Source organism: Perissodus microlepis, chromosome 9 (genome assembly GCF_051167445.1).
Source record: "Perissodus microlepis isolate ML-2025 ecotype Zambia chromosome 9, ASM5116744v1, whole genome shotgun sequence".
In the NCBI taxonomy this organism is placed as follows: Eukaryota; Metazoa; Chordata; class Actinopteri; order Cichliformes; family Cichlidae; genus Perissodus; species Perissodus microlepis.
The window spans coordinates 2206984-2226713 of NC_140469.1; the positions used below are offsets into that span (position 1 = coordinate 2206984).

The window sequence follows — 19730 nt, forward strand, 5'->3', positions numbered from 1 at the left end:
TTATTTTGTTGTATTTATCCACGACACCTTAAAGGCCGGTCCATGAAAATATTGTCGGGCATAAACCGGTCCGTGGCGCAAAAAAGGTTGGAGACCGCTGCTGTATAACTCTTCCTCACTCTGTAGGTGATTTTCCTGAGACTATTACCAATGTTATTCTGTTCCTTTTCAGACCGTGCGATATTACCCAAGAGTACTTATTGAATATGTGTTTCATCCCCCCATCATACGCTGCTACTCCCTTTATTCTATTGCACAATACTATGTCACTTTCTAGAATCGCCTGCAATGATAGTTAAGCTATTTATTCTCCAGGATACAGTCATATATATTACTTCGTTAGAGTTATTTGATACTATGTCTTGCACTATCCTACTACTGTATATTACTGTATACTACTAGTCTTATTGTATAAATTGTATATCTTATTCATCTGTTCCTCTGTCTCTCCCGCTGCTTTGAGCATGTACATGACAAAAGAATTTCCCTCGGGAAAAATAAAGTTATTCTTATTCTTATTAAAGAAGAGAGGTTCCGTAACCCTAACCTAGCCAGAGATATTCAACTCAATTCAATTTTATTCATGCAGCAGTGACAGTGGGAAGGAAAAACTCCCTTTTAACAGGAAGTAACCTGCACCAGACCCAGGCTCAGGGAGGGGCGTGGCCATCTGCTGCGACCGGTTGTTGTGAGAGAAGATATGGTTGCTTACAGTTTATAATAATGTGCTGTGAATCAGCACTGCTTTGAAACTCAGAGAGAGTCCTACGTATAGATACTGTTACTGAGTTCAAAATAAAGTTCGAACCTACAGACCCTAAATTAAAATCCAGGTTTCTGTGTCAAAGCATTTTATGGATGCTTCTGGCTAACCAAGCAGATAGCATTAGCTGAATAGTCAGTAAGTCTGGACACAAATTATATACCATGACACTACATTACCATACTGGCCTCAACTGCAATATAGAGACATGAGGCTCCTTACAACCAAGAATGCTGAAACAGAGGCTTCAAAATGTGAGTCAAACCAATGAGTGACATCATGTTGGCTACATTCCCTTTTTTTATATCTATGATGTTAGCAAACTTTAGCTAAATGCTGTGTAAGCAATTTTACTGAATTGATCCACTGATTGAACACCCAGTCGTCGCATTTATCAGATGTAACGCAAGAGAGCAGAAGGCAGGGGAGGATAGAGGAGACGTGAGACATTTCCTTACCACACAGGGTGGGTGTCCTCCACATTAAGATGATGTGCTGTTGGGCACACTCTCGGGCGTAGCTAGCCAGGGTGTCACACACTGCCCCCTCCCTCTCTTTGGCTGGCAGGCTGCAAAACAGGTAAAGACAGGTGTCTATGTAGGCTGCTGGGTCCAGCTGAAAGACACAGAAACACAAAGTGATCTTACAGGAAACCATGTGCGACAAACACATTGTTTGATATGGTTGTGTTATTATTGTGACATTATGCTGTTTACTTATTGTAAACTGTGCTATCAATCTATTTCAATTTAGTGTTTGAAGTCATAAAAGTCAGCATTGTTAACATCTTGTTAAATGTGATTGTCAGTATATTTTTAAGAAATTATAATTATAATAAATACACCTTTGGCTTCAAGTAAAGACAGGGGGAAATAGACAATTCATGCCTTATTTACCACAAGTTAATCACACTGTATCTATAACAAGTTTATTGGTCTTTAATACAGTAAGTACAGCTCTTCCCTTTCTTGGAACTGTAACAGTGAACTTGGTCAGTTATTTACCTCGAGTAGCTTTTTACAGCCTGGTGTTCAGAGAAATGTACATTTACACAACATGTGGTCAAAAGTTAACATAAACTCATCAAGGACGTGAATGTCATGGTAGCTCTGAGTTTTTCATGGTTACTTTAACCTGTTCTGGTGCATCTTTAATGACTTTATGAGACAAATATCGGAAGCATAAGTTTAAATTCATTTGAGATTTCCTCTAACACACACACACGAGCTATTTTACTTCGACCGGCTCAAATATACACCCCTGCTAATATTTGATGAAATGCTCCTCAGCACTTGGCACCTTAACCAGCCATCAACAAGCCTCTGTCACATTTAGCTGGATAATGGACCATTCTTCTTGGCAGAACTAGTAAAATTCATTTAAATTGGTTGGTTTCCAGGCACATACTGTAGTTTCCGCACTATAAGGCACACTTCCTTTTTTTGAGAACATCCTTTAATTTTCTCAAAAATCGACAGTGCGCCTTATAATCCAGCTCACCTCATGTATGAATTCTGGTTGGGCTTACTGACCTCAAATCAATTTTATGTGCTACACGGCACTCAGAAATCTGTCAAAAAATGTTTCAGCACGGCTTTGCTAAGCTATGAAGCCGCCCCACTTGATGGATTATCGGAGCATCACAGCTACCGTAGTCAGGAGCCTTGCGGAGTAATCTGGGTCCTAAACTCCGTCTCAATGTCAAACGATCACTGCGGCATCACTGAGAGTTAAAAACTGTCTAAATTCTTTCATCTTTAATAAAATGATCAGTGTTGCTGCTTTACCAGGTGTAACCTGGGACGAACAGGACAATTAGGACCATTGTCCTGTTCGTCCCAGTTGCATCCATATTTCAACCATCTGTTGATTCGAGGTGATGCTGTGAGATAGTCCACCTTCTTAATTGTTCCATCTACTTTGTGACAGCCAAACAGAGCATGGTACTACCTCCACCATGCCTGGCAGTTAATACAGTGTTCTTAGATTTGAAAGCTTCACTTTTATTCCTCCAAGCGTACGTCTCGTAACAGACACAAAAGCATCTATCTTTGTCTCGTCTGACCATGAAGGTCTTCTCCAGAAGCCAACCGGCTGTGCAAATAGAAAGCTGCATTTTTTTAGTCAAGCTTGAAGGTTTTGAATTTAGAGTTGAGCCATCCTCTCAGTCTGTGACAGTAACAGATTGTGTTTCCAGTTCATGGCAGGCTTGGTCCTCACTGGTTCCTGTGACATTCTTGACCATCCTAACCAAATATCCAAAGAGAAACTACCAGTTGTAGTTAAACATGCTCAATAATGAAAAGTTAATAAGCTCTGTTCTTGTCAAGTTCAAAACCTTCAGCACGCTTATTAAAAAACTTCAGTGAATGTAAGCATAAATTCAAACTTGCATGTATAATTTTCACCCTTGATTTTCAGAAAATACCAAATAAATTTAAACTGTTGCATCCAATATTTGCTTTATAAGGTCATTAAAGATGTGGGGTGTGCAATCATCTCACCCTGGAAAAAGTCCACATCAAATAAAACAAACACTAAAAGCCCCAAATTCATGCCATGATGGTTTTATGCAAACCTCTGACCTCTAACAACAACTGAAGACCACACTGCAGCACCTAGAAGCTAAAAATCCTGTGAAAAGAAAAGGATATGCTATGTGACTGAAAAGCATCAGAGGTCTCTGACCTGAGGATGGCAATGAGTGAAGGGGTTTTCCAAGAGTCGGCGGCACACCGACTCTGCCTCCTGACGCAGCGCAGTGTCTCCTGTCACGTCACAGCTGTGACCAAGCTCAGCTGCATCACTGCAGCCCTGAGGGAAGCATGGGACACAGTCTCAATAATGCATTTCAGAAAACACTGCCAATATGGCCTGTCTCATAAAACAAAGTAATAATGACCAAAAAACCCTAAAATGTTGCAGTTAAAGTAAAACGAATTCACTGCAGTACTTCGCTGTGTTGGTCCGGAACTTTCCATGAGTTGCCAAAGCTGGCAGCATACTGGGACACGGATCCACCCATTGTGGTGAAATCATCTACCGTGGACAAACACATAAAGGTTAATAATGTAAAGCAACTGCGTGTGACGGTTAAAATTTGAAAGCACACATAGCAAACAAAGTTACATCAAGAAAGAACGACTTAGATATGTAGAAAAAAAGGAAACCCTTCTTTGATTGCAAGTGTGTCTGTACTGTACTTCTCTCACCGTCGGCATTGTTGTTGTAGATTCCACATAACCCCCTGGTGGCTGCCATGTGCTCAGCGGTCACTGTCAGGTATACTGTGTTCACCAAATCAAACTTTACTCTGACCCCCAGGCCACTCTCCACAAACACAAAGTCTCCCAGCCAATGCACACTTACTCCTGCAAGCAATTAATACAAAGTAACACTTTTAGATACAAGCCGGTGCACAGAAATGTGGGGCTTTTAATGTCATTTTGTCTAAGGATGGAAATGAAAGGACATTTCTGCAGCACTGAATGTGGTCAGAGCTGAGTAGCCTGTGTTGTTCTCAAATAGGAGAAGCTTGGAACGAGCAGTCAGTCACAGCAATTAGAGGCAAATGGCTTTGGTCTGAAAGGTAACTACAGTGGGGGAAATAATTATTTGCTAAATTAATAAGTTTGCTCTCTTAAAAAGACACAAATGTTCTCTCATTTTTATAATACTTTGATTTTAATGAAAAGAAATAGAATAGACAGAAAAAACTCATAAAACATGTTATTGCGTCAAATAAGCCTTATGAAAGTTCCCATTCGTGGGACTAATAAAGGTATCTTATCTTATCTTGTCTTATTAGTTTTTGATCCCAAAGCAAAACACAACTTAGTAATTGGTGGACTACTCTTGTAGTTGGTCACCTTACACCTCAGGGGGGGATTTTTGCCCCTCCTCTTTACAGCAACTCTCTAAATCCTTTAGATTTCTTGGCTGTTGCTTAGTAACTCAAAGCTTTGTAGGACTGAAGTCTGGAGACTGTCGAGACCTCTCCATGACCTTAATCGGCTGCTTCTTTAGCCATTCGTTTGTTGTTCCTTGGTGGTATGTTTTGTGTCATTGTCGTGCTGGAAGATCTCAGGGAAGAAGGTTTCATTCATGATTTCATGGAAGATTCTCCTGTCAGTGAACCCCTCAGTGTGCTGAAGTCTTCCTGTACCCTTAGCTGAAAAACATCCAAAGTGTAATGGTGCCACCTCCTTGCTTCACTATGGGGATGGTGTTCTTTGGGTCATTATATGCATTTCTTTTACTCCAAACATGACAAGCTCAGTTTTGGTTGTATGTGACTATAGCACTTACTCCCAAGTCTTCTCTGAGTTTTTACATCTTCACTGTCAAACTTAAGATGGGCTTCTACAGGTGCCGTCCTGAGCAGGGGGGACCTTGCAGGTGCTGCAAGACTTCAGTCCGTTCCAGCCTAGTGTCCCAACTGCCTTCAGATGATTAGCAAGCTTCTTCCGTGCATCACTTTTCTCATCATCATTCTCACCCAATGAGGCGAGATCTTGCATGACACTCCAAACTGTGGGCAATTAATGATCATTTTATATTTCTTAGAATTCCACATAACTGTACCAACAGTTGTCATGAAGCTTCTCGGTGATGGTCTTGTAGCTCAGTCCAGTCTTGTATAGATCTATAGTCTATAGATGTCTATAGTCCCTGCTTTGACAGCTCTTTGGTCTGGCCCATGGTGGTGGAGAGGTTAGAGCAGGGGTGGGCAACTCCAGGCCTCGAGGGCCGGTGTCCTGCAGGTTTTAGATCTCACCTTGGGTCTCCACACCTGAATCAAATGATTAGTTCATTACCAGGCCTCTGGAGAACTGCAAGACATGTTGAGGAGGTCATTTAGCCATTTAAATCAGCTGTTTTGGATCACAGACACATCTAAAACCTGCAGGACATCGACCCTTGAGGCCTGGAGTTGCCCACCTCTGGGTTCGAGTGTCATTCATGAGCTGACATCAGGAGTATCTGTTATTTATTGAGAGCCAGTCTGTGGATCAATCACTCTCAATGAGTAGAGATATGCCTGCACTTTGAGAGTTTGCCAAAAGGTACCCTAACAACCTTTAGACAAAGAGAAGCAATAGCATTCTGTCTAATTAAGTAAAGGTTGAACTATTTGACCATCTTTCCTAATGTTGTGTGTGTAGAAAACCAAGGATTAAGCAGAACCTCACTAATACAATTCCCACAGTCAAACACAATGGCTGCTGCATCATGCTGTTGTTTGTCTGCCACAGGCACTAGGAGACTTCTGGGGAGAAATCCTTAAACAGAAAACTAGAAAGCTACCCTGTGTGTAACCCAGCTATGGTTTTGGGCCAAACCAGAGCCCAACTCAACCCAACAGATTCACTGAAACAGCCCCGAAAACGGCTGTGCACCAATGTTCTGCACTGAATCTAGTTGAGCTTGAACAATTTTACCAAGAACAACTGTGGAAACTTCCGAACGCTTGAGGGACCATGCTCACAAATACTGTCAAGTTGTAATTGCTGCTAATGGCGACCACTAAGTGAGGGGTGTGAATATTTTTAGCCAAGTGTCATATTATCTTATGTTAATAATCAGACAGGAAAGGAAAGAGCTCAGAGTTATATCTGAGAATTTTTTTACCATTTTGAAAAAGTGGCTGTCCGTTTGGAATGTGCAGATTGTTCAGGGTTAAATTCCTGCGATGTACTGCAACCAAGTCAAGACCCAGCATCATCCTTAGTGCCTGAAAGCAAAGAGCCACAGACAGATATGAAGAACATGAATCCACAGAAGAGGTTGGAAGGGTTCACATTTAATCACTGTGTGGAAACCTCAAATTTTTTGAGCACTGGATTGAATTGTGTGGCAGTGAAGTTGCTTCTGTTTGATCCAAACCATCTCAGAAGTGTGTGGAACATAATACCTTACTGCAGTCTTCTCTCCCATCACAAACTGTACTGGTGTAGACAGCCCAGGTGCCATCAGTAGATGAGGCCAGCAGGTAAGTACAGCTGCCCTGGAAGTGGAAGTGCTTCCTGTCAAAGGTACGGTAGTGGACTCCACCCCAGGACATGCAGGTGGCTGAGCTCTGAGGAACGCTGGCACTACCCGGCAGACCAAAGCGCATCAGAGGAGAGGTTTGGGAATCTGAAGAGAAGAAAAAGAATATCTGGAATCACCAGCAGCTGCAACATTACTGACAAAATGTGAAGGAGAAGGATTTTGAAGAATAAATAAATAAAATGCACTGAACTTAGATCAGATACGTGTATGTGCATGGTTTCTAACCTGGAAGCAAAGTGTAAGTGCAAGACAAACATGTGTGGTCTGAAGCATTCCTCCAGCTCAGTCCCCACAGAGTGCTGCAACACTGCTCCATGGGCATAAGTGAGGAATTATGAACTCCAGGGAATTCCACACAGTTCCACGTAGAGTAGCACTGACCACGCACACCCACAGCTAGGAGTCAGGATGCATTTGACCATTATAGAACAAGGACAAGGAAAATGTAAGTGCAGTGGAAAATCATGGTGTAGTCACTTGTTTAGTGAATTTCAAATTCAAATTTATATGAAGCAGTGATTTTGTAATCCTTTAAAAATGATATGTACCAGTTTTAACCTGAAGAAACGTGACAGCACTATTTTTTAAGACAAAGAAACAAACTTGCAACTGAAAATATCAAAATACGTTTTATAAAATGTACAAAATTCAATGAAAATAGCTTTTTGGTTTCTCGTCCTCACCCTCAGAGCAGCGCGGGCCAGCCCAGCCCTCACAACATGCTCTCACTGTCTTGTTCAGCATCTGGCTCTGGATCTCTGGCGGTCTGAGGTGAACAGAAACATCCGGAAACTGGTCATTTATGCATTCTTTTAGCTGTCACACTAGCTGCTGTCATCTAAGGTGGTTTCTGTCGCATTTGCTTGTAATCTATGTTCGACTAAATTAAATGTGATTTACTTGTATTTTACAAGCACAACCAAAGGTATCAACACTTCACCTAAACAGTGCCCATAAAACCCCTGATCTGAACAAACTGACAGTTACCAAACAAATCACTTACTTGTACATGAAACAGGATGCCTCGGAGCCCTGCTGTTTGTAGTACAGAGCTATACCATCATCGCCCCCGTGTTTGACTCGCATCCTGTCCACATCCAGCCTCCATCCTTGGGTGTTGTACTGATACACCTCTGAACACCTCACCTCTAGCTGCAGGCGTGGGGACAGGACTTGTTCCACCCTTTCTTGTGTCCTGTGTTCACACCAGTGTCTGGGACATGATATATTTAACTTAACCTCTTAACATGCACCAGGTCACTGTAACAGTGTACCGATGTAACAGTACCAGATGGAGAAACATATCATCAGAAACATAACACGTTCATGAATGACACAAGGAGAAGTACTGCTGTATAACTGATGAATTAAGTATCTTACTAATGCTTAATACTGTAACATTATTATAAAGTAGTACTGAATTTTCTGTTTTGAGAATATTAGAAATTACTCTTTGAACTCACTAAATGTAAAGAGTAAAAAAAAATTACGCCAACATGAAATCTTCAGACTCAATTTTGAATGTAACATCTTAAAGTTTGTGGAATTATTCAGCTTAGTATGTAGCTTAATAAAACATTACGATCTACAGGCACATATTTCAGCACATCGACGCCTATTTTAAAATGTATACTGCTATGAAAAAGGCGTCTGTGGCCTCCAAACTCTTTACTGTACTGAAAAGTTCAACAAACTCATCGAATGAAAAACTTTTAGTAAGACGCTGAAAGTTTTGAGCACATCGGAGATGATTTAACTTCTCTGCCTTTTTAAATTTCTTTTCAATCAATAAACTTTTAAATTATACAGTGAAATAATAAGTCTGTACTGGAAGATTGTTCGGTAAAAGCCAGAGAAATATAAATAACATCAAAAATATTTATTCTGTGGGAAATTAAAACATAAAACTACAATATGAAAACCATGTTTTTTTAGTTAGTCAACTAAGTAAATGTATATTAATGATAATAACAGTAGTAGTAATAGAAGTATTCATTTCATTATTGTTACTTATTTTTAACATCAATCAGTGTTTTGAATTACATTGTAACAGATGTTCATACAGATGAATCCTGCTCATAATTCGTCTCTACACTGCAAAATATGCTTAATGCTGGGTTGACCATACTCACCCCGTCCCCATTACTGTCTGCAGACCAAGTAGACTCAGCAGTAGTTTCTCCATAATTCGCTCCTTTGTGTTTGTTTTAAATTCCTGTAAAAAGATGGGTCTTTTTCACATTGCTAGACTTTAATTCCAGATGTGAAATTTTGATTTTAAATCTGCACAAAAAACTTCATTAGAAGCTCAAACAAAGGCAAATATTGACCCTCATGGAGGTTGTTGACCAATCAGAAGATTCACTATAAAATAGGTCTATTACCCTGTCATCCAACAGTTTACATACAGTGCACTTACCTCCACAATCCTTTTTTAATTGGACTCCTCGTTCTGGGATTTTTCTTTCTTTCTTTTTTGTTCTTTCCAAAACACACAGTCCTCACAGGAGTGATACTTTGCTTATGGAGGTAGTAACGCCTCAGATGTAGTGTTTTAAATGTGGGGGGTGACTAAATGGATGTACAGTAGCATTTGCGCCTGCTGCCATTGGATATAAAGGACAAGGTCACAGCTGGGATGAGAGGCATTGGTCACTGGACCTGTGGAGGAAACATCCTCTCACCTCGCCCAGTCAAACATCGAGGACACTGGAGGTGATCTGATAGCAGGGGTGGTGCAGCCTCCGACACAGAATAAAGAGATGTTTGTCAGAGCCTAATCTTGTAAAGAGAGGCGTTTCTAAAAGGATGATTGGGGGAATTTATTCAATGAAGCATGTCAACAGACATGGGAACTGAAAGTTTTTAGAATTACTGCAATCCCCGGCTAACCTTTTGACCCTAAGCCAAGACGCTCAAACACAGCTGTCACCACAGCTGGGTTCCAAGGAAAGTGAAAATAAGCTACTGGCATACATAAAGCAATGTGTCCAATGGACTTCTTTACGCTGAAAATACAGTGTGCTTTGATGGGAAAAAGTGGGCTTACATATGTTATCATCGTCATCTACGGGAAAAGCAGAGAGAGAGACCCGGGGGGTGGGGGGGATACCAAAGGTTTATCAGACCCTGTAAACCTTTGGTATCCGGGGTCTGATACTCTACATGCTGAAAAAGTGCTGGCACCATGACAGGATTTGCAAAGCTCTTGAGGAAAAACCTGTACTGAAACCATCTGGAATAGATATAGATAATTTTAGGACAAATGGTGCACTTACTTTCTTTATAAGAAGGTATTGAATTGATTAGAATTACAGCTGAGTAAATTATTATAAAAGCTGTTTTTTCCTGTTGTGTTCTTCCAGTGTATCAACTTTCTTTTCTTCAGAGACGATCAGTTGTTGTTCAAATGTAGCAAAACCCCCCAAAAAACAACAGATGTGATTTCTCATGACTGTAACTACCGACCTACAGCTCAGGTCCTGCTGCAAAACACGCACAATGATACTGGTGACAACAACAAAGGCACTGCTCACTGTTCACTTAGTGTTCAAAAATCGATCGTGCATTCAGCATTATGTTCTCAGTAAATGTATATGTCTGTATGGAAAACGTACTTATATAAAAGGAGAGCTAATATTCAACTATCTAAAGAGCTGATCCCTCATTTTGTTGGGAAACTGGCTCAGTGTCATTTGTCTTTTTCCCCAAGCATTCTAGTCAAATGTGATAAGATAAGAATGACTAAACTGTTGGACAACGTTCAGTATGTAGATATATTTGTACAAGTGTGGGAAATTCCAAATAACATAAAACATGCTGCTGCAAAGGAGACGGTTGATAAAATATTTTTCATTTTAGCAAAGGGCGATTCAACTTTTTTACCTTTCACTCTAGCTCGAGCGTCGGCCACTTGAGAGAAAGTTAAAGGATAAAGTCCACCTCTCAATAAATGATTTGCAAGTTGTGAAACATCAGTCAAAAACCATTGTCTGCAATGTTATAACGAAAGAGGCGAACGCCGGGCAAACGACACCACAAAGTGTACACGTTTTCCCCTGTGCGATGCAACAACAATGTACATTAATCCCATGGCAAATTTGGGATTTTCCAGTTTTCAAAGCTGTGCTCCCTGCACTGATGTCACGTAGCTGCCAGATAAGTGAAGAATTTGTTATAATCTTTAATCTTCTGACAACATTGGAATATGTTTTGTATCCCTGTCATACTAGCTATTTATTTAGTGGTGATGAAGTGGCTCTCCTTCACCAAACCATGTCCTGTATATCTAAGCAGGATTTCACAAACCCTTCAAATTCCTTCATATCAAGTGAGAACATTTTTACAGGCCTCTCGCAAAAGAATAACATCCAGCTGCAGTTAATTCAGAACTCTGCCACAAGAATGCTCGTGACATTAAAGACCCTCGCTCTGTACTGTTTGTCTTTTCAGTCTCTTCACCTTCAGTTTTTCTTTATGTGCCTTTCGTGTGTCCTTTATGTTTCTCGTCCTCGTCCAAAGCACCATGAATTTCCTTGTTATTGCAAGGTGCTTACCTTGCCTTTGAAGGATCAATTATTTAAAGAATCACATTTACAACCCGCTGTCAGCCAATCAGCCTCTTTCACTGCAAAATCAGAGGTTAAAGATTATTAACGGTACACTGACGCGATCATTTGCTGAAGCAGAGGGACGGACTGTACAGCCTCGCCTTACATCAGGAGCAGGACTACAGGTACTGTCGCTGATTTATTTCTTTTTCCTTGATATGAGGCTGCAAATGGTTTCCAAGGAAGCAAGAATCTACTCCACGCGTCACTTGTCGCACTGTTACATAAACTCCATTATGCAAGCACAAGCACGAGTGACTTAATGGGAATTTTGATATTTAAATAAGCACTGATTTGTCAGTGTCCTTTGAAAGAGCACTCAATGCTGCTGTTTCTGTTTTGTGTGCAGCATAAACTAGGCAGGGCGAACGGAGGGAGGGACAGCAGTGTGTTGCAACTGGGGCTGATACAGTTAGCGTGAATGAGGGAGAACTGCCTTATCCAGCTGTGAAGAGAAGAAGAGGAATCAAGGTGAGAAAGGCTTTTCTTTTGCATTCTGTTGGGGAGTACGGTACTCTGCTTTGTCTTTCTGCTCATTGCAAATATACACAAGAGCTATAAAAGAAAAGTTATTAGAGTGTGGATAAGGAGAAATGAAGCTGCCACTGCATACATGATTTGCTGTAAGACCTGTAAAATCTCTAATGGAGCCTCACCATCTTGCCCTTACAGCCATGAAGTCTCTCTGCCTGCTGCAGCTCGTGTGCTTGGCTGGTTGCATTGCTTCCAGATCCAGAGAATGGGCTCATCATGGTGCGCCCATATTTGCTGACCTCACGGTGCACGAGATGAAAGCTGTGCGGGCCTACCTGCACGGTATTCCAGAGATGGGGCTTACTAACGCTCGTAGCAGGGCTCTGAATAAGAACAGTATCCTACTGATGGAACTCCATTTACCCAAGAAGCATGAGGCCCTAAGAGCTCTGGACCGTGGACACGCCAAACCCCCACGCCAAGCTCGGGTCATTATCCAGTTTGGAAACCAGGCCCAGCCCAACATTACCGAGTATATTGTCAGTCCTCTGCCGTCCCCAACATCTCACGAAGTCAAGACTTTCAAAGGGGCAAAGCCCGTAACGTTTGAGTCCAGACCTATTACTGTGGTAGAGTATGACCATATCAATGACATCCTCAAGAAGATCACAAACAAAGCTCACAAACTCCTGTTTGAGACCACAGGAGGGTTTTCTTATAGCAACTGCTCTAACCGTTGCCTGACGTTCTCAGACATAGCCCCTCGCGGGCTGGATCCAGGGGAGAGGAGAACCTGGATCATGTTGCAGAAGTTTGTGGAAGGTTATTTCATCCACCCAATTGGATTTGAGGTACTCGTCAACCACCAGGACCTGGATCCGGAAAAGTGGACTGTTGAAAAGGTTTGGTACAACAGCGTGTATTTTGACAGCGTCGAGGAACTGGTAGAAAAGTATGAATCAGGGGAAGTGGAAAAGCTGAAACTACCTGATCACAGCGATGACGACTTTTACTCTACCTACATACCTCGCGGTCAGATCAACACTCCCACGAATATCCATGGGCCAAAGCTCGTTGAGCCTCAGGGGCATCGCTACCACATCGATCGCAACTTTGTTGAATATGCAGGATGGTCTTTTGCATATCGAGTCCGCTCATCTGCTGGGCTGCAAGTCTTTGATCTCCGTTTCAACGGAGAAAGAATCGCCTATGAGATCAGCCTCCAAGAAGCTATAGCCTTCTATGCTGGTGATACTCCTGCAGCCATGCAAACAAAGTACATCGATGCAGGTTGGGCAATGGGCACCTCGACTTTTGAGCTGGCACCAGGAATTGACTGCCCAGAAATTGCCACTTTTATTGACCTTTACCACTACTTTGATACAGACAAACCTGTGCGCCATAAGAACGCTCTCTGTATTTTTGAGATGACAATGGCAATGCCTCTGAGGAGGCATTTTAATTCCGACTTTCAGGGGGGCTATAATTTCTTTGGAGGGCTGGAAAACACTGTGCTCGTGCTGCGGACAACCTCAACAGTTTACAACTATGATTATATCTGGGACTTCCTCTTCTACCCGAATGGGGTGGTCGAAGTGAAGGTCAGTGCTACTGGATACATCCACGCCACTTTCTTTACACCTAACGGCCTTCACTATGGTTCAAAGGTGTACAACTACGTGCTGGGTAACCTGCACACACACCTCATCCATTATAAAGTGGACCTGGATATTGATGGTGAGTATCATAGTGAAGTCACGTGATTTTTTTCTGTCTATCCTGCAACTAATTTAAGCATAAACACATTCTCTTTTTTCTTGCACACCCCCATAGACACTGCTCAAATACAGAAATGAAAATAAATGCTGAGAATTAAGAGAACAAGATGCTTTGTGAAGTTGTTTGGCTTTATTATTCTAACACACACAGCACAATGTGGCCTCAGTTCACTGATAATGGCAAAAAGGCACCTCTCTCTGAGCTATGACTAAGCCTTTTACAGATGCCGTGCCAGATAAATAGGCTTTGTGGACTTTACCCAGCTGAAAAGGAAACAACTGGAAACAACATTTGATCTTGGCTACGCGACACGTTTAAGTGAATAACTAACAACATCTTGTATTGATGTGGACAACTCTGTTACACCTAGAGATTTCTCATGCAAAATCAATATTTTTGTAGAGGCATCACCAGACCAGACTCTCCTGACAGCTCTTTCCCCTCTCAGGTCGAGAAAACAGCTTTGAGACCCTGGATCTCAAATTTGTGAACTTCACAAATCCGTGGAGCCCAAAGCATTTCATCGTCCAGTCCAAGCTCCACAGGACAGAACACAGGACCGAGCGATCGGCCGCCTTCCGCTTTGGCAAAAAGTTTCCCCGCTACGTGCACTTCTACAACCCCAATAAGAAGAATAAATGGGGCCACCAGAAGGGCTACCGGATTCAGTTTAACTCACATGCACACAGTGTCCTCCCGAGAGGCTGGAGAGAGGAGAATGGCATCAGCTGGTCCAGGTAAAATGTTGTTTCCTTGACTAGGTATAATCAGTTATTCGTGGCAGCCATTTCTATGCATAAAAACAACTTGAAAAAACCATAAAGATGTTATAAATGAATTGATGAGCCAGGCAGATGTGCTGATACAGGTGAAATCATTCATCACAGTGTATGAATGAGGCCATCGTACTTTCCCACTTGGTCTTTATGTTGATAATGAGAAAAATACTCATTATTTCCTCCTGGTGGAAATGCTCTGAATGTAGCCACTGTGCATCTTCGTGCTGAACTCACATACTTGGCATTCATCTAACTCGCTGTATGATACTCCCAAATCCACATCTGTGACTCCTTTAACATGCAAATATAAAAACGTACCACTCTTGCAGACATTACTACAAGTTCATACATGTAGGTGCTCACAGCACAATGTTTTCTTCACCTGTCATCTGTCAGAATGACAGACAAATGTTTCCTGGTGAAATGTTTCCGCCTAGATATCCTCTGGCTGTGACACGTCATAAGGATAGCGAAGCTACCAGCAGCAGCATATACACCCAGAATGACCCATGGGAACCTGCTGTGTCCTTTGAGGACTACATCCGCAACAACGAGGACATAGTCAATCAGGTGCAGTAGCAAACCTCGATCCACCTATACCTTATTGTCCCATATTTCCACACTGTGCTAACCTCAGCATGAAGTTAAACTGAGAGCTTTCTCATTGAAAATAAACCTGAAATATATTCCACAGAAAAAGCCAACATCAATAATGTTGTTTAAATCTACTTTTTTAGGACAAACACATCTCAGTGCTCGCTAACAGGTTTAGCAAGCTCCAGTAGCTTAACCGATACAGTCACCTATCTCAAATGTAATTCACATCCTGTTTTTACTGGTTTCAGAGAGTAACTATGTAATGAGTCACAATACACTGATGGACAGCGTCCTTCTAAGAGTTTATGTCGTTAGTTTAACGTTTCTCTTTTCATTCATCATCACAGTAACTCAAGAATGACACATGTTCTTTCGTTTGGCCTTTAAGTAGATAAAAAACAGCTAATCTGAGCACTATAGTAAAAATTCCACGGTCGTGTTTACTCTTCTGCATGCAGGACCTGGTAGCCTGGGTGACAGTGGGTTTCCTACATGTGCCTCACTCAGAGGACATCCCCAACACTGCAACTCCGGGAAATGCCGTGGGCTTCTTTCTCAGGCCTTTCAACTTCTTCAATGAAGACCCTTCCGTGGCGTCCAGAAGCACTGTCATTGTCCGGCCAGGCCAAGACGGCAAGCCCAAGATCCAGAGATGGACACCTGAGGTCATAGGTCACTGTGTGACAGATCAGCCTTTCTTCTACAACGGCACTTATGCAGGAGTCTAAAAGTGGTTGACACATATCATCTTTATTAAAGAAAACTGAAACAATTGCATAAATGTACATGTAGTCACAGTAATTTGTTGCCAGATTATAAAAGTGGCACTTAAATTCGATTCTGTGTTTCATGCAGTCTTGTTTTTTACTGTTTCAAATGAAGAACAAATGAGCTAAATATTAAAGTATGTATAACACCAGCTCGACCCACTCATGTAATACGGCAGTGGTGTAGAAGCTGAGCCTCGAGAGCGCTGATAATCCTCCGATGCGTCGCCATGGATGAGGTTTAGCAGCAGCGGGTATCCAGGATGCTGGATGCCCTGTATCCGCCCTGCTTGGTCTAAACTGCTGCCCCCTCAGCGTGCTCTGCTTGCCCCCATGTCGGGAATGTTTTTGCTGAAAGACAAAAGGCCCCAGAAAGCAAACAGCCTGATTCCAGATCGTTCCCGGCAAACAGTGTGGGATACCACCTAGCTGCGGCGTTGCCCTTGGGAACCTGGCTTTCCATACAGTGCACAAGTATCAGCAGCACATGTAAATGCGTTGGCCTTGTGTTATGGCATTTAAAAAGTGCTACATAAAACTTGTTTAAATCATATTGTGTTTGATTTCATTTTGATTCAAACTGTTTACACTCAAGAGAAACCAATAAAAACAGATGTTAAAACTCAATTCAATTCAATTCAATTTTATTTATGTAGCGCCAAATCACGGCGACTTTTGTTGTATCCATTGTATCCAAGATTTGTATCCATTGTTGTATCCATTGTATCCAACAATTGTATCCATTGTCATGTTTGATATATTAAAAAGTATCAAAATGCGTTTGTCTGAAAGGTAAACTGTGGTTTTAGTTTTGGGAAAAGGTATCCAGACAACTGTCGTGAGGATTTTTGCATTTGAAAAGGAAAAAAAAGAGAAAACATTTAATGTGTGTGTGCTGATGTTTAACAGGGCACACGGTAAAGGAGGGACGAGTGTGAAAGCTGTGGACAGCATTAGAGAAGGGGACAGAGGAACAAGCATTCCTACAGCTATCCCCATAGCAATGACAGCTATAACATCTGCAGTACTGAACCATAACAGTGTGAAATTTGATTTCACACATTCCTCATGTAAAATTTATGCTTTCTTTGTTCCTTTTTCTTTCTGAAAGTACAGTTATACAAGACCCATCTGTGCTAAAATCTCTATATGAAATACCACGTTACTGTAAACAAAGGGTCAATCTGAATTTTAATACCTTGAAGGGAAGCCAACAAAAAGGAAACGATGAGGAGAAATGTGACATATATTTTGTTTCTTTATTACAACAATAAGTAAAGTATTAGTTGCTGAGAATAAAAACTCTCATTACTGTCGTTTAACACAGAGAGGGAGATGCTGACCTGTTGCCATCTAGTGGTTTCTTGAATAGTTGTTCTGCTTCACTAGAATCATGACGTCGGGGTTGGATCAAAATGCTGACCCAGATGAGGCATAAAGCCCAAACTTCTTATCTTATCTCTGATTTCTTGCATTTCAACGTTTATCCTGTTTTTTCCTCTCTCATAACATCATGATTCTCATTTTTTGGTCTCATCTGTCCAGAAAAAACATTTGTTGACACAGCCCTGTGATCTTTGCCATCATCCATCAGAGGCCTTTGGTTGTTTACAGGACGTTGTGTGTTCCTGTGACCTTCCAGAAGATTAAACGTTGTGTTAATCTTTGTTGTTCGAGCATGCATGCAGATCCCTTTGGGACCCACTTTTGCTTTTGAGATTCCCTTAGTTCTTCATGGCTGTTATGTAAATTTGAGGTTTTGTGAGGTTTTAATTTGCTTTTGCAAAGGAGCCAGATGTGCAACAGCAGTCTCTGTGCCTTTTGACCAAGAAGAATAACAAGCACAGAATAAATTGTTCTGTTATCGACCTGCTGTGGTCACAGAATATAATCAGAACATTCAGTGGAAAAGATAACTTGTACAGGTGAGTACATCATGTGTTGAAAGATTATATGTTGACATGATGCTATGGATCAGATTCAGTCAGGACAGCGCCGCACAGGAATTACGCTCCTTCCTGTTGATCACTCACTGATCGCACAGTTACATCCCGTTTGGCACAAAGAACAGATCTAAAAATCTAGATCGGTTTAATTTCTGTCCTTTCTGTGTTCCATGCGGAAAGCAGATGAAATCTGTAACTTGTCTTTCATCTTGGAGGGTTTGTATTCATCACATTTAGGTATTTAGCATCGAGCACTTCATACATAATCTACGCAGATGAAGTCCATCACACAATCCTGTTCTGTTGCCTCTGAGTTGACCAGGATGTCGACCAGGAAGTAGAGCAGGTCATCTACTCATCGGAACGTTGGCGGTTTGATCCCTGGCTGCTCCAGTCCGCATGTCGAAGTTTCCTTAGGCAAGATACCGAACCCCGATGCTATCATTTGAATGTAAATGTTACACACTCCACTCTCGATGAGAAGCTTGGGCTCGGGGGAGCCCTGATTGTCCTGCAGAGACATTTGCTGCCGGATACTCGATGGTCAGTTCGTGTGCTTGGAGACACTCTCGATGGAGGACACTGAACGAGAGCTACCGTTATGAACCATGATAACAGAGCTCTGGCTGATCGGAGCTGCCTCTGACCTGGCTTATCGAAGAACAAAGAAGGCGGTTACAGCTTTCCAAAACCCCCACTAGGCTCGCCGACATGATTGACGATGGGCAAGCTGTGAGTACTCACACTGTGTTTATGGAACACCATATGGGAAGATCTTGCAGAAGCTCACGGCTTTGCAATGGGAAATAGTTAGACCTGGTTTCCGCATTAACCCAAACAATCATCTCCCTCACTCATGCAGCTCCTGAACAACAAATTCTTGTCCCTGATAACCGGACTATGTTTAGTCTCTCTGACCCGATCCTTCAAGGACACCTGGTTTGGCTGAAGGACTGCTGACTTTTGCTCAACCGGGTGAAAGGACACTCTCCCTCAAGTTGAACACAGGATACACACACACACACACACACACGCACACATACACGTGTACACTGACACAGATGCACACTCACTCCCTTCCCTATTCCAAACGCCCTGATGCTTGGCCCCATCTGATGCAGACGGCGGGTCAGCTGGACCTGGGCAGAGATGCCACGACTCGATGCTGCTGTCTACATTGGCTTACTCTAGCCCTACTCACCCAACCCTGTTGCTTGTCACGTGTTTTCATGGTGTCACGGTGTGAAGATTCATGTTTTCTGTTCTCATACTGATCCCCTATCAGGAGCTCAGTTCTCTTTTTTTCTCCTCTCCTGTTTTTCTATACCTTACCTGTTCTGACCTGTCTCCCCAATGTGATGTTTGTGTAATGTATGCATGGTTGGAAGAGGTCCAATTTCGCTGCAGGCAAATAAAGGCTTCATCACCATCATCATCATCATCATCATCTTCAAAAGAACAGAAAAAAGCGCTTGTATGGATGGGTGTTGAATGGGTGAATGAGGCATACTATATAAAGAAAAACACTATAGAACCATCAACCATTTTGTGGCGGAGGTGTGGTCCCGGGCGCGGCTGCAGGGGAGGAGTAGTGCCGTGAGCTCAACGGGCCAGTGCTGGAGACGCAGGTGAGAACAGCTGATGGCGTTTGGACTGATGATGGTTTCCTTCCCCTTTTATAGTGAGACGGGAGAGGAGCGGAGGGGGAGCTGGAAATCAGCTGAGACCGGAGCTGTCAGACTGTGGACGGTCATAACAAACGAAAACTAGAAATAAACTGTGCGTGTGTGTACGTGTGTGAAGTGCATTTCACACATTTACTCCTCCCTTACCAATGAAGCAACAAGGCTGAGGTGTAATGTTCCTCCCTAACCTAATGTTCTGTGAAATAGAGCGTTGCACTTCCTGATTGACTGCTCTTATTGGCTGTCAGATAAAGGTGATGTTCAGTCACATCCTTC

At 42.2% G+C, this 19730-nt stretch overlaps 2 protein-coding genes across 4 annotated transcripts in view; one reads left to right on the forward strand and one right to left on the reverse strand.

Moving 5' to 3' along the window:
• Positions 1-9002, reverse strand: part of sspo (SCO-spondin) — a 97545-nt gene extending 88543 nt beyond the window's left edge. The window contains exons 1-10 of the mRNA XM_084940400.1: positions 8950-9002; positions 7821-8030; positions 7501-7583; positions 7043-7213; positions 6678-6901; positions 6395-6497; positions 3976-4134; positions 3717-3802; positions 3452-3577; positions 1222-1378 (exon numbers count right to left, since the gene is read on the reverse strand). Of these exons, the coding sequence (XP_084796526.1) occupies positions 1222-1378; positions 3452-3577; positions 3717-3802; positions 3976-4134; positions 6395-6497; positions 6678-6901; positions 7043-7213; positions 7501-7583; positions 7821-8030; positions 8950-9002 (1372 nt within the window). The remainder of the gene's footprint in view (positions 1-1221; positions 1379-3451; positions 3578-3716; positions 3803-3975; positions 4135-6394; positions 6498-6677; positions 6902-7042; positions 7214-7500; positions 7584-7820; positions 8031-8949) is intronic.
• A 2454-nt stretch (positions 9003-11456) lies between these two features.
• Positions 11457-16450, forward strand: aoc1 (amine oxidase copper containing 1). Of its 3 annotated transcripts, XM_084938737.1 has the most exons (6): positions 11457-11552; positions 11777-11898; positions 12100-13638; positions 14129-14417; positions 14897-15029; positions 15515-16450. In XM_084938737.1, exons 3-6 carry the CDS (start codon positions 12102-12104, stop codon positions 15782-15784), a joined length of 2229 nt encoding a protein of 742 aa, XP_084794863.1. In that variant the 5' UTR covers positions 11457-11552; positions 11777-11898; positions 12100-12101; the 3' UTR covers positions 15785-16450. The 3 variants fall into 3 exon arrangements, with proteins under 3 accessions (XP_084794863.1, XP_084794864.1, XP_084794862.1); XM_084938738.1 differs by lacking the exon at positions 11457-11552 and having other exon boundaries at positions 11696-11898; XM_084938736.1 differs by lacking the exons at positions 11457-11552; positions 11777-11898 and having other exon boundaries at positions 12072-13638.
• Positions 16451-19730: the final 3280 nt, after the last annotated feature.